At 41.0% G+C, this 14,289-nt stretch overlaps 1 protein-coding gene across 7 annotated transcripts in view; it reads left to right on the top strand.

Moving 5' to 3' along the window:
- Window positions 1-14,289, top strand: part of LOC125885077 (diacylglycerol kinase zeta-like) — a 152,547-nt gene that overhangs the window by 132,052 nt on the left and 6,206 nt on the right. For all 7 annotated transcript variants that reach the window (XR_007448804.1, XM_049570506.1, XM_049570507.1 and 4 more), the window contains 5 exons: window positions 856-905; window positions 7,320-7,360; window positions 8,328-8,448; window positions 9,819-9,855; window positions 11,767-11,866. Coding sequence is in view for 6 of the 7 variants with exons in the window: in XM_049570506.1 (XP_049426463.1) it covers window positions 856-905; window positions 7,320-7,360; window positions 8,328-8,448; window positions 9,819-9,855; window positions 11,767-11,866 (349 nt within the window). In the remaining variant the exon portion in view is untranslated. The remainder of the gene's footprint in view (window positions 1-855; window positions 906-7,319; window positions 7,361-8,327; window positions 8,449-9,818; window positions 9,856-11,766; window positions 11,867-14,289) is intronic.

Below are 14,289 nucleotides of genomic sequence, written 5' to 3'. Positions count from 1 at the left end.
AACAGGCAGGAGTCTAATATGTAAGCTAAGTAATGTACTGCTGTGGATGGGGTCCAGCAACAAAACGTGTTTTAGCCACCTAAAGAAAGTCCCACCTAAAATAATCAGTATCAGTTTAAGTGTATGCTATATTGAGAGTATTTTGACTAATGTTACTTTGCTGTCAGACTGATTTAATACGGGAAAATGAAGCCTTTTCAAAGCCAGACTCCATTGAGAAAAACAGTGATTTAACATAGCTGAACACAGGAGCTGCTGAACTATTACTGTCTCAGTCAGCTAGTTAGTTTGTGCTATTGTGTGATTTGGGGGTTTAAAATGTTAGTTTAGAGTCACCAAAGTCACACAGTAACACAAACTAACTAATTTATCGAAGCAGCAGTAGACCAGCAGCTCCTGTGTTCAGTGAGCTAAATGACTGTTTTTCTCAATGGAGTCTGGTGGCTTTGACGAGAGTGTAGATAGATAACAGAATCTGTTAACAGCTTCCTCATTGGAATACGCTAACTGACGGAAGCAGTGAAAATACTCTAAATATGACGTACAATTTTTTGTGTGTGGCTAAAATACGTTTTGTCACTGGACCCCATCCACAGCAATACACTGATTAGCTTCCATGTTGGACTCCAGCCTGCTTCTCCAAACTGGGGGCGTGCTGACTGACATCTACTGTATGTAATATACTGACTATGGATAAGTAACCCGTGCAACCCCACTTAGAAAAAATTGCACTATCCCTTTAAATCTGTGACATTAGTATTATGTTGTGTGTGTAAAACTGGCTATAAATGTGAAGTGAGCAGAAACACTAAGTGGCTGAGCAGCTCTTCTGTTTGTGTTGATCTCTTTGTCCAGACAGGAAAAGAGCCAAAAGACAAGTGAAACAGAAGGGGAGCGAGAAAAAGGTAACACACACTCACACATACACTCATTCCTGTCAGCTCCAAGGTTCAGCTTTGTGTCTAACGTGAAATTTATATGAATCTTTAAATCAAACGTCAAGCTGTACCAGCTAGGTCTGACAAACTACCTATAGGACACAGTCATGTGTGTGTGTGTGTGTGTGTGTGTGTGTGTGTGTGTGTTTGTGAGAGAGAGAACGAAAGAAGCGAGGCAGCTTCTTTGTCTCCAGACAGACTGTTTTCATCTCTGACACATATTTTCTCAACCTCTGTCTCCTCGCGCTCACTTTGCATGCTGGGGGTTGGCTGTGTGGGAGCCTGAGCTGTCTTTCCTGTCAGCTTCACTGTGGTTTTATTCTCTCTGGGAACTTGCATGTTTTCACTTCATGATCTGGTTCAGTTTTGTCTCTTTCTTGCCGGTGACTTCGCCAGCAGTTTTGTGCTTGATTCCAGTTTTGGTGTTTTGCATTTTTGAGCTCAACACAACCCAGTTCTCACTGTCAGTCATTAAAGTCACTATGGAAATCAGTCCCATTCTGCAACAACAGGAGGAACGCTGTTTCTGACGGAGACGCCTCGGAGGAAAGTGCTCCTGACAACTTTAGATTGCTTAATACACATACATAAATTTACATATTTAAAGGAGAATTCTGGGTGACTATATAATGTCCATTATTTTTGTCGGTTATACTCACAACATCAATAGCTGTGACCATCAGACAGGTCGGAAACCAACCAACAGTTCATCTAGATTATCTATTATCCTTATTCCAGCAGAGACGCTTAAAGCCACTTATACAGATCAAAAAGTTTAGGAAATAGTCATTTCTATACGATGCTGTTTAAATAATTTGCTTATAATTATTTGGGGTCTTTTCATACATGACAACATATGGAAAAACATGTTAAAACTATGGCAGCCATGAAGAGAGGTATTGTGTTTTTCAAGTTGTCCGTCTGTTTGCCTGTCTATCCATACCATTCTCACGCCGTATCTTATTTTTAAATTTGGCACAACGGCCCATTTGGACGAAATGATGAACCAATTAGATTTTGGTTGCCATAGGTAAAAGGTCAAGGTCACTGTGGCCTCTGATTTATTCTTTTGAAAGTGAATCTCAAGAACAACTTGAGGTAATTACTTTATATTTGGTGCACACATCCGCTTAGACTCAATGATGAGTTGGTCTAATTTTGGTGGTCGAAGGTCAAGGTCACTGTGACCCTGCATCCATTTGATTCTCATGAATGTGATAGTGGCCGCAGTGACTTCAACTTGGATTTAACAATAAAGTGATTAGAATTTGGTGGTCAAAGGCCAAGGTCACAGTGACCTTGTCCGTTTCATTAATTCATGTCCATTTTCCACACAACATCTTTTGCACGTCTGTCCTCCTTTCCTCGTTAAATGTTTTTTGGGGGAATTTTTTTCTTATTTGCTGCGAGGATCCAAGGACAGAGACATGTGATATTGAGGTTTTTTGATAAAAAAAAATCACTATCATGAATGTGATAGTGGCCACAGTGACCTTGACTTTGACCACCAGAATGAAATCATTTCATCGCTGAGTCGATCTAGAGAACACCTTGAGGAAATTTCTTCAAATTTGGTGCAAACGTCCACTTGGATTTAACGATAAAGTAATTAGAATTAGGTGGTCAAAGGTCAAGGTCACTGTGACAATATCCGTTTCATTCATTCATGTCCGTTATTCACACGACATCTATTGCACATCTGTCCATCAGGGAAGAAGGATCCCTCCTCAGTTGCTCTTCCTGAAGTTTCCACCATTTTTTCCCCGTTAAATGTTTTTTGGGGGAGTTTTTTTTTCTTTTCCGCTGTGAGGGTCCAAGGACAGAGGCATGTCATATTGAGCTTTATTAGTAGAATTAAAATGAATTGAATTAAATTCTTGTTAGCGTGGTATCTCAAGAGCACCTTGGGGAATATTCTTTTATGTTTTCCTACTATGTATTCAGATTGTCCATCCATCCATATTACTGTCCATACAAACATGTCCGTCCCATTCTTGTGAACACGATATCTCAGGAAGACCTCGATGGAATTCCTTCAAATTTGGCACAAACGTCCACTTGGACTCAGCAATGAACTGATTAGAATTTGGTGGTCTGAGGTCAAGGTTACTGTGTCCTTGCATCAGTATTGTTCCCATGAACATAATATGTCAAAAACACTATGAGGGTATTTCCTCAAATTTGACACAAACGTCCACTTGGACTTAAAGACGAACTGATTAGAATTTGGTGGTCAAAGGTCAATCTGACCTTACAAAACATGTTTTGGCCATAACTCAAGAATTCATATGCTAATTATAACAAAATTTCACAAAAAAACGTAATAGGACACAATGAAACAATGTTTTATATCCAAAAGGTCAAAGGTCAACATTGTCACTGTGAGATGACAATTTTCATCATGAAACATTTTCCTGGCCTTTATTAAAGTCATATCTCAGAAACAGAAGGGGAGACATTTGGTCAGATACTGAATTTGTGACACCAATCTTGGGTGATTGTATAGATCTCCTGTGCTGCCGGGGGGATGATGTTTGTGAAGCATCCATGATTTCACAGACGTGGATGTAAACTGTAACTGCAAATTGCCTGGTTTGCAGAGACATACAACTGCAAGGTGGTAATTTTATTCTTTCTTTACACTACTCCCACCAGGATAATTTGTCCTATAGTAGCCCGTCTACTTCCAGCTGGCTATATGATTCTGGCACTGAGTGCACATTGAAATTATGATGGGAAAAAGAAAATAATTTTCTCTGAGTAAGAAAAGTAGTCACTTTAAAGCTTACGACAAACTCTAGCAGTGAAAGTTGGTGCTTCTAAGGTGACCTTGTGTAGTCCACTCAAGCAACGAGAAACAATCATAGCTGCTATTGATAAATACAGAAAATTACTGAATGCATAAGGGAAAAGCACCTGTGGTTAAAGTTGCCCTCATCATGTAGATTGACAATGCCTGGTCACATAATGACCCTGCAATTAAACAAGTGTACTGTATTTTGAAATAATCAATGGGGCGCCTGTGACTCAGGAGGTACTTGCACTAATTGGAAGAATGGCAGTTCAAATCCCAGCTCCTCCTGTCTGCATGTTGAGTATCCTTGGGCAAGATACTGAACCCCAAATTGTTCCCATCGGTGTGTGAGTGTGTTTAAACTAAGTAGCATGTACCACCTTGTATGGTACCCTCAGCCACCAGTGTATGAATTGGGGATGTTCCTGACGACTAAACGAAAATTTTAATTAAGTCTAGTTGACAAGTCTAAATAAAGGTCTCGGCACAGTGTGTTCAGGCTCAACATATTCAACTGACTTCCTGAAGCTTTTACTTTCAGCAAAGTTAAGTGGAAGCATATCTTGCAAGGTCATTGTTATGATAAGCTGTGTTATCTTCGCAGACCAGGCGGGATCACAGCGTCTCAGGGTGAACGGCGTCAAATTGGTCTGAGTGTGGCTAACATCGCTAGCAGCAGCAGCCATCTTTCTGTGCTTGAGTTGAATGTGGTTGCGCGTTGCTCCAGCCGAATTGGTTCTGCCAAACTGCCAAGTGTGAGGACATCTCTCTGATTTCCCACCGTGCTGTTTTAAAACTCCAGTCTACTGGAGCATTACCACAGGGAGGGGGACTGCTGTCTGACGACTCTGTAGCACCCACTAGTGGTGGGCGGCTGCATGACGATTAAGAGGCCTTGTACATGAATAAAACACTAATTGGTTTAACTGACTAATATTTCTGGTGCCAACTAGCAAGGGTGCGGACATTTAATCGTTTAAACGCCTAATCGCGCACATCCCTAGTATGAATGTGAAATTATGTAGTGTAAAGGCCTGACAGAGTCTTGGATTGTCAAAGGTGTTGTCTTGACTGGATTAACCCCATAGGGACCCCCATTTCTCCAGCTTTCTGTGCACTCAGGAGAGCAGATCATCCACTGATCGGAAGATCGATGGTTCAGTCTTATGTTTGATGCCTTCAGCTGTCAATAATTGTCTCTTGGGGTACCGAGTATAAGTCAGTGCAGACTGTAAGCCATACAGTCCATGGAGGTTTCCAGTGTCTCAGTGAAGAGGTGGTATTCTGTCAACATCGGCACAACAGCAAAAGAAAAGCCAGAATCAGGGGACAGGTTTAGTTTTTATGCCACTGTGCCGGCAGTAGCTGTGGCCAGAGGCATCATGCTCTCCGGTTGTCCGTCTGTCTGTATGTCTATCTATCTGTTATCTCTCATGAATGCCTTGATGGATTTTTTTTTTTTCAAATTTGGCACAAACATCCACCTGGACTCAAGGATGAACTGACTACATTTTGATGGTCAAAGGTAACAGTCACTATGACCTCACATATGTCTCATTCCTATCAACACTTTGAGGGGATTTCTTCAAATTCTGCAAAAATGTCCACTTGGACTCAATGATGAACTGATTACATATTGGTGGTCAAAGGTCAAGGTCACTGTGACCTTGCATTTGTCCTATTCTCATGAACGCAATATCTCAAGAACGCCTTGGGGGACTTTCTTGGAATTTGGCAAAAACATCCACTTGGACTCAGTGATGAACTGATTAAATATTGGTGGTCAAAGGTAAGGTCACTGTGACCTTGTATTTTTGTCTTATTCTCATAACGCAATATCTCAGTAATGCCTTGGGGGACTTTCTTCAAATTTGGCAAAAACGTCCACTAGGACTCAATGATGAACTAATTACATATTGGTGGTCAATGGTCAAGGTCACTGTGACCTTGCATTTGTCTTATTCTCATGAACGCAATATCTTAAAGATGCCTTGGGAGACTTTCTTCAAATTTGGCACAAACATCTACAACTAAAGGATGAATTAATTCGATTTTTGTGGTCAATGGTTAAGCTCAGTGGAACCTCCCTTTGTCTCATTCTAGAGAGTGCGATATCTCAAAAAACATCTTGAGTGAATTTCCTCGAATTTGGCACAAAAGTCCACTTGGACTCAGTGATGAACTGCTTAGGCTTTCGTGATCAGAGGTCAGAGGTCACTGCGACCTCACAAAAAATGTTTTTGGCTACAACTAAAAGACAAAAAAACACCTGCAAAACTGACCCACCACAGGACCTGCAGACACATTGAGGAAACATGCACAAGTGCTGTATTGAGATTATAAAAAAAGAAGCTATTCTTAAAAGTTATCGACGACCTCAGCTGTTTTAGCTGAAGCCACTGGCTGCATCATTGCTGCTCCAGTCATTGAGTGGGCTGCATTTTTTGACACAGCAGTATTCTCAGTCTGACTGCAGCCATTTAGAGAAACCGATAAGTTCTTCTCTGCCTGTACCTGAACGCTCGTTGACGGGAATATGGACAGCTGGCACAATGTTTTCCTTTTTGCATAATCTATTTCAAGAAGAAGTCAATTAAGTTATGGAAATGTTTAAATTCAATTTGCATGTCTTTGTGTTCAACTTACATGCATCTGCTAATTCTAATGCATTCGTCCTCTGCCTCTCACCCATACACACACACACACACAAACACACACGCACACACACACAGAGCTCCCATAAGGGTCAGACAGGTTGACTGCATCAAACTGAGAGTTCAATGGAGCAAGTGACGTGTGTGTGTGTGTGTGTGAGGGGAAGATGTGCCCAATTTATGAGTCTGTGAGAGACAGAAGGAGGGGGGCAAGTCTTAGCATAGCCTCTATGGTTTCATAAATCTCCTCTGCTCTCCTGTCTTCCTCTCCTCTGCCTCTCCTCTCGTGTCTTAAGGCTGGCTCTCATTTTCTCTGGTTTACTTAATTCCTTCCCTGGGCTAAATTCATTTAATTCCTACATTCAAAGTGTGTGTTGGGTTTTGTGGTTTGTGTGTTGTTTTTGATTTGTCTTGCAGCCACAAAAGCTCTTAGAGAGATTTTTTTTGAAGTCTTCCCTCTCTTTCTCTCTCTCTCTCCTTCTCTCCCCATCTCTCTCTCTCTCTCTCTCTCTCTCTCTCTCTCTCTCTCTCTCTGTCTCACCCCTCCTGTCCCCCTCTCTCTCCCACACACACACACTCACACTAAGCCTAACATAACTGGATTAGGACTCAGCTATTTAGAGAGAGAGGGAGTGAGAGCGAGTATTGAGGTCAACCTAATAAACATTCATCTCATATGTCAGCCTGGCTTTAGCCATATACACAGCATGTGTTTCAACCAGTAATGACATTAACATACCATGATGTCTGTGTTTCAAATGCTTTTGATGAGACATTACACTAATGACACATATTGCCTTTGTCTAATTCACCCGCTGATGCTGTATGCACTGTTTTACGCCTAGTTATATATATATATATATATATATATATATATATATATGTTATAATATGCATCTCCGTCTGTCTGTTTCGCTCTCTCATATATTCTAGAAATGCTGATCGAGTGTGTGAAGAACAAGGACGTGAAGAAGGTGAGTGACAGCCTCATTTGCCAATCCATCACCAATGTTTGAACATTCATCCAGCACAGATGGAGGCTTGGCGAAACGCAGCTGAAGCTTTCTTTGACCATTATTTACCATGAATTGTAACTGATATAATTTGACAAGTTTGAACAATGATCACTCAATATAGTGTGAGTTAAAGTGCCCCTCCAGACACGTTTTATAGTATGTGAAAATTAGGGATCTACGATGTTGAATTTTTTGCCGATATCCAATATGCTGATAGAAAATGACCCATTTGGCCAATAACTGATACCGATATCAATATATCCACTTTTTCTCACCTCACATCTCACCTTGAGGAAATTTCTGTCAATTTGGCACAGACGTCCAGTTGAACTCAGTGATGAACTGATTCGATTTTATTGGTCACAACTCAAAAGTCAAGGTGACTGTGGCTTCATCCATGACATTCTCATGAACACGGTATCTCAAGACCACCTTGAGGTAAAAGGCTTCAACTTTGGCACAAACGTCCACTTGGATTCAGTGATGAACAGATTTTAATTTTGGTTGTCAAAGGTCAAGGTTACTGTGACCTTGCATTTTTCATATTCTCACAAACACAATCTAGAATGCCATGGGGGAATTTCTTCAAATTTGGCACAAACATTTACATACAACACTTACCCTAACAATACCAGATGATTCAATCCAACATACATATTTGTATGTATAGATATATAGATATCCGAATAATTAATATTTGCTTGTAATATATGCCCGTTTGCCATATGAACTTTATAAGGTTAGAAGTCAGATGGTGTATTTTCAGCTTGTTCCGCTGCCCCACAATAGTAAAAAAACATAATCAACTCATTAAGTGTAAGTTGAAAGTATTTTTCTTTAAGTACTTGTAGCATTCAGCCTTAATGTTGCAAATTGTGTAATGTTTGCCACTTTAAAGCTCATTTAACATCGATTTCACACAAAGCTGCAGGAGCTGCACCTGAAGGGGGCGGACCTCACAGCGCTGGACTCATCAGGCTGCAGTTTGCTGCACCATGCTGTCGCTACAGGAAGCAAAGACATGGTCCGCTACATCCTTGACAATGGTAACTGTAGCTTCTAACCATATATTCTGATTATATTAGATGTAATCAAATTGGAATGCAAGTCTAATTAATCTAGGCTTCTGGACCCACATGAGAGACGTCACAGTGTTAGAGTTACTTGCATTATCTCTCTTTGAGCTCTGTTTTGGTCTCCACCAACTCCTGAGAGAAATATGTGGCTCAACAGCAGATAAATGTTCTGCGATATTTAAGTGTTTAAAAGTAGGTGTGTTTCTTTTTCTGCCGAGCAATGTGGGCTTTTCTTTTGGGCATGCATCTCTATACCAGCTTTTAAACTGTTGGCGAGTTGGTTTGGGTTCAATGTATTGACGACAACGCGCTGAGTTGGTTCTTCTGTGTGGAGTTTGCATGTTCTCCCTGTGTCACTGTGGGTTTTCTCTGTACCACGCCTCACACCCAGTGTCAGCTGGGATAGGCTCCAGCCCCTCCACAACCCCTCACAGGATGAGCAGTTACAGGAAATGAATGAATGAATGTAAACAGAGTGATTTACACCCCCGTCTCTTTGGTGTCTTTTGTCTGGGGCAGTAACCTCTTTAAAAGTGCATGTGGTACCTGTTCACATCAGTGGTACATTAATTAAGTTTAATTAATTCATAAACCCCTGGACTTGAATAGCTTATATTAGTTTCAGCTCATGTTTAAAACATATCCCACAAATCTGTGATCTCCAAGCAGTGAGACTAAAGTCGTAATATTTTGAGAATAAAGCCAAAATATTTCAGGTACAAATCTACCTTCCCTTTAGTCTGCTGTGCATAACATTATAACTCCGCTGATTTGGTGATACCCCCTTCAGACCGTCAGATGGAAAAGAACCCTGTTTGGGACTAGATGAGGCAAAGTTTCGCAGGACTCCTGTGGCAAAGTTGGAAAACCAAAACTAACTGAAAACACCTCTGATCAGGCGTAAATCTCACCATAGTGTGGCTTATTGTCCACATATATATTTCCAAGCTTCCAATAAAGTGAAGCTCTTAGCTGCTTCCCTCAGCTTCTCAGTGGGAAGCATCCTGGAGTAGTTGGACAGTCCCATCCAAGCGAAGGTTTTTATAAGTGAATTAAGTGTTGCAGATGTGATATTTATTTAAATGTAGCTCTTATTTTCATCGTTAAATCTGGAAAATGTGACTGTGAACTTAATCATGAAAAGACAGTATACAATCCATCTGTCGTCACACAGTAGTCAGGAATGAAAATTTCAACGACATGATTACTAACCATAACCTTTTTTTTTTAATTAAGGTATATTTGTCATCGTCTCACTGATCATAGGTGAGGTAAAGATAATTATTAAATTAGTCTGATGTCTCTCTACAGTAACCTCCTTTCATCTGTCTGTTTTCCAGCTCCGAGTGACCTGCTCGATGTCACAGAGAAACTACAGTAAGTTCCGTCATGGATACCTTTACCATTAAAACCATTCAACAATTGTCACATTATGTTTTCAGATTGCCCATCCATCCATATGTCCATCTGTCTGTCCATCCCAGACTTGTAGAATTGATATCTGTAGAATGTCTTGTTGGAATTCCTCCAAATTTGGCACAAATGTCCACTTGGACTCAAGGATGAACTGATTAGAATTTGGTGGTCAAAAGTTAAGGTTGCTTTGACCTTTGGTTTGTCTTATTTTCGTGAATGCAGTACCTTGAGGGATTTTTAAAAAAATTTGGCACAAACATCCACTTGGACTCAACAATGAACTGACTGGAATTTGGTTGTCAAAAGTCAGGGTCACTGTGACCTTGCATCAATCTTATTCTTGTGCATGCAATATCTTAAGGAGGCCTTGAAGGAAAATTTGGCACAAACATCCACTTGGTTTCAACCATGAACTGATTAGAATTTGGTGGTCAAAGATAAAGGCCACTGTGACCTGGTTCGTCCCATTATTGTGAACATGATGTCTCAGGCACGCCTTGAGGGAGTTTCTTAAAATTTGGCACAAACGTCCCCTTGGACTCAGCGATAAAGTCTGTTGATTTTGGGGGTCAAAATTTTGTGACCTCACAAAGCATGTTGACCATAACTTGGTAAATCATACGCTAATTATAACGAAATTTCAAAAATGTCTCAGCCACTGTGACTTTGCCTCATTCTCATTCTTGTAAACACGATGTATTAAGAATTCCTCAAGGTAATTTCTTCAAATTTGGCACAAACATCCACTTAGACACAACCATGAACTGATTAGATATTGGTGGTCAAAGTTCAATGTCACTGTGGCCTGGTTCATTCCATTATTGTGAACATGATATCTCAGGAACACCTTGAGGGAGTTTCTTAAAATTTGGCACAAATGTCCCCTTGGACTCAGCGATAAAGTCTGGCGATTTTGGGGGTCAAAATTTCGTGACCTCACAAAGCATATTGGCCATAACTCGGTAAGTCATACGCTAATTATGATGAAATTTCAAAAATGTCTCTGCCACTGTGCCTTTGCGTCTGTATCATTCTTGCAAAAGCAATTTATTAAGAACACCTTGAGGTAATTTCTTCAAATTTGGCACAAACATCCACTTGGACGCAACCATGAACTGATGAGATATTTGTGGTCAAAGGTCAAGGTCACTGTAGCCTGGTTCATCTCATTCTTGTGAACATGATATCTCAGGAGCACCTTGAGGGAGTTTCTTAAAATTTGGCACAAACATCCCCTTGGACTCAACAATGAACTCAAAAATTTCAAAAATGTCTAATAAGATAAAACTATGAAGTAATGACATTTTATATCCAAAAGATCAAAGGTCAACTCCACTCTGACATCATAAGGTTCTGCATAAAACACTTTCTGGCCATTATTTAACATCACATCTCAGGAACAGAGGAACATTTGGTCAGATACTGAATTAGTGATGCTAATTTTGGGTGTCCATCTTGAAACTGTGCTCATTGTGTGTGTGTGAAGCATCCAAATTCTAGATTTTGTAGCTTCTTTGCATTAACATCCATATTTGAAGCATTGTCTTGTTTCATGGCTACATGGGTCTATATGAGTCTACATATGAGTCTACATGCCACACAGTGTGGCTAAGAAAAAGTTTTTTAAGGCTGAAAGTTTGCCCACTGACTTTAGCACCAGCTTTGATGTTGTGTCCCTGGGCTCTGGTCTGTCTATATGTGCTGTACATCCTAACAAGCAACGAAATCTTAAAGAGAATAAACATAAGAAAGCAAACAAAAGCCGTAGGGTGCCTGGTCATCAGTGGTGCTTGACTCTCAGAAGACGTCAGATGCTGTTCTCTCATGCCGGCTCTCTCGCTTTCTCTCTGTCTCTGAACTCTGGACCACCAGCGGCGAGACGGTTCTTCATCGAGCTGCATCTCTGTGTCACAGGACCATCTGTCATTATCTGGTCGAAGCAGGAGCCTCACTGATGAAAACAGACCTACAGGTAGGTTATGTGCACAGGTGTGTAGCGTCCAGTGTTTTTAGTACACCATTTACCCAGCTGCACTTATCACACATCCGATTTTCAACTGACTCTACATGCATAATATATATTTATATAAAAGTACTTTACTGGAAATTAGTCTTTTTATTTTAGTCTTTTTTTCCAGCTGAAAAGAAAAAATTAAACATTCCTGTTTTGCTCAGATCAGACCCTGGAGAACACAGCTGTGTTCTGCTCATTTTTCAAATGACCAAAAAGAATTTTTCTTTTTAAACAGCTGATAAAGAATGACCTTTTCAGTGAAGTAAACATATGTAATGTGGTATTAAGCAGGAATACTCTTGTCCGGCCTCTTACTTGGTCTCTTTTCTCTTCTGTCCTTCCTCTGTGAATATCCTCTTCAGTCTCATTGCCTCTGCCATGATGTCTGTACTGAGAACACTGAGCTGCTGTAATTAGGGATGCACTGATTGTGAAAATCTGGGCCGATACTGATGTTTAAAATAACTATTTGGCCGATAGTCACCAGAACAATCCAGGAAACAATGAAATATTCACTATGAAAATAACTGAACTGTTTTAAAGTCATTCAGTCCTTCATTACGCTACCTTTGAATGAACACAACCTTTAATAGTATTGGGCACAAACTGCTCAGGAATGGACCAAGGAACATGACAAAGAGCTTAAGGCCTTGACCTGGCCTCCAAATTCCCCAGATCCAAGACCAATCGAGCATCCTTGGGACATGCAGGTACGTCTTCTTGCAACTGACAGGACTCAAAGGATCTGCCGAGACGACCCTGGGGCCAGACACCACGGGGCATCCCCAGACTTCCTGTGTCCATACCTTGACATGTTAGAGCTATGTCTAATCCATAGAGGCCCAACTGTGGATTGGTGGTACGTCTGGGGTAATGGCACGTCCCATAGATGTTCAGTCAAATTGGGAGCTGGGGAATTCAGAGGCCAGGTCAAGGTCTTGAGCTCTTTGTCACGTTCCTTGGGCCATTCCTGAGCAGTGTGGCATGGTGCATTGTCCTTCTGGGGGGCCACTGCCATTGGGGAGTGTTGTTGCCATGAGGGGGGTTTACTTGGTCTGCAACAGTGTTTGGGTGGGTGGAGCACATCAAGTAGCATCCACATGAATGCCTGGACCAAAGGTTTCCCAACAGAACATTGCACTGCAACAAGATGATCAATGTTATTCACTTCACCTGATCTGGATGGTCGAGAACATTTGATGCATCTAGAGTTGACTTCTCTTATATTTTCTCTTACCAGAAGATTAAGTAAAAATATAGAGAATGTTGCTGCATGAGGCCCCTTGTTTTTTGTGTCGTTACTATCGAAATTAAATGAACTGTATTTGACGATAAAAAAAACTGTGCGTTTGGCAGTGGCAATTTCAGGGCTGTTTCAGATTAAACAAAAAGGATCTTACCCTCTAATGAAAAGTTCTATCTCTATAGGGACACTTTCTGGACATTGTCAAACACTTTGAATAATATTCTTAGCCTGTTGTTGACGTAAATTGACAGTGTGAGGATGCCTCGAAAGGTTACATTGCAGCCTGTTTTGCTGGTCTTGCTAGTTTCAAAAATTGTTGTTCCCATCAGTCACTAAGACGCAAAAACATGAGAAAATAGAGCCCAGGTTTAAAACTACCAAAGTTACCCTTAAACTAAAGGTTTGGCTGTTCTGGTGAAGTCGACCATTGTGGACGTCTCTTGGGTGTGTGTGTTGGTCTCCAATATGTATCTTCTTTCATTTCTGTTCAGTTTTCCATGGAGGTTTCAACAGTGTAGAAAATGCTCCTAACTGGCTGGACTCAGCAATGACCTAGTTACAGCGAGAGGGAGAGAGAGGGAAGAATGGAGACAGGGAGACGGACAGACAGACCGCGAAGAGAGTGCAGTGAATGGAAAAAGAGACGAATGACTTGAGAAGATGGCGATTTGACATCGCTATAAAGTACTCTGTTTTATCTCTACATCTCCCTGCACTCACCACTTAGGGTCTCGCTCTGTCTCTCTGCGTCTCTGTCTCATTCACTCGTTTACTGGGAATGTTTCCCAATCTGGTAAAACCCCAAAGACAAACACACACACACACACACACACACACACACACACACACACACTGGACTCAACTAATTAGAGTCTGTTCTAAGCTCTGGAAGTGATTCAGCATAAAGGCCCCTCCCCCCCTAAACAGCCACTTAGACTATGTGTTGTGTGCGTTTGTGTGTGTCCTCTCAAGGACACATGTTGTTTATTTCATTTCTGACTCACTCTCATTATCTCATTGTTTTCAGTCGGAGACAATGCTACTGTAACAACAGCTCTTTTCAGTTCTAGAGAAATGCGATGTGAAAAACTCACTTGGCCGTAAACTCCCTATCACACACGTTTTAGACACGGCA

Source organism: Epinephelus fuscoguttatus, linkage group LG24 (assembly GCF_011397635.1).
Source record: "Epinephelus fuscoguttatus linkage group LG24, E.fuscoguttatus.final_Chr_v1".
Classification (NCBI taxonomy): Eukaryota; Metazoa; Chordata; class Actinopteri; order Perciformes; family Serranidae; genus Epinephelus; species Epinephelus fuscoguttatus.
The sequence above is the reverse complement of the archived record's forward strand: the minus strand, read 5'-3'. Positions and strand labels throughout refer to the sequence as shown.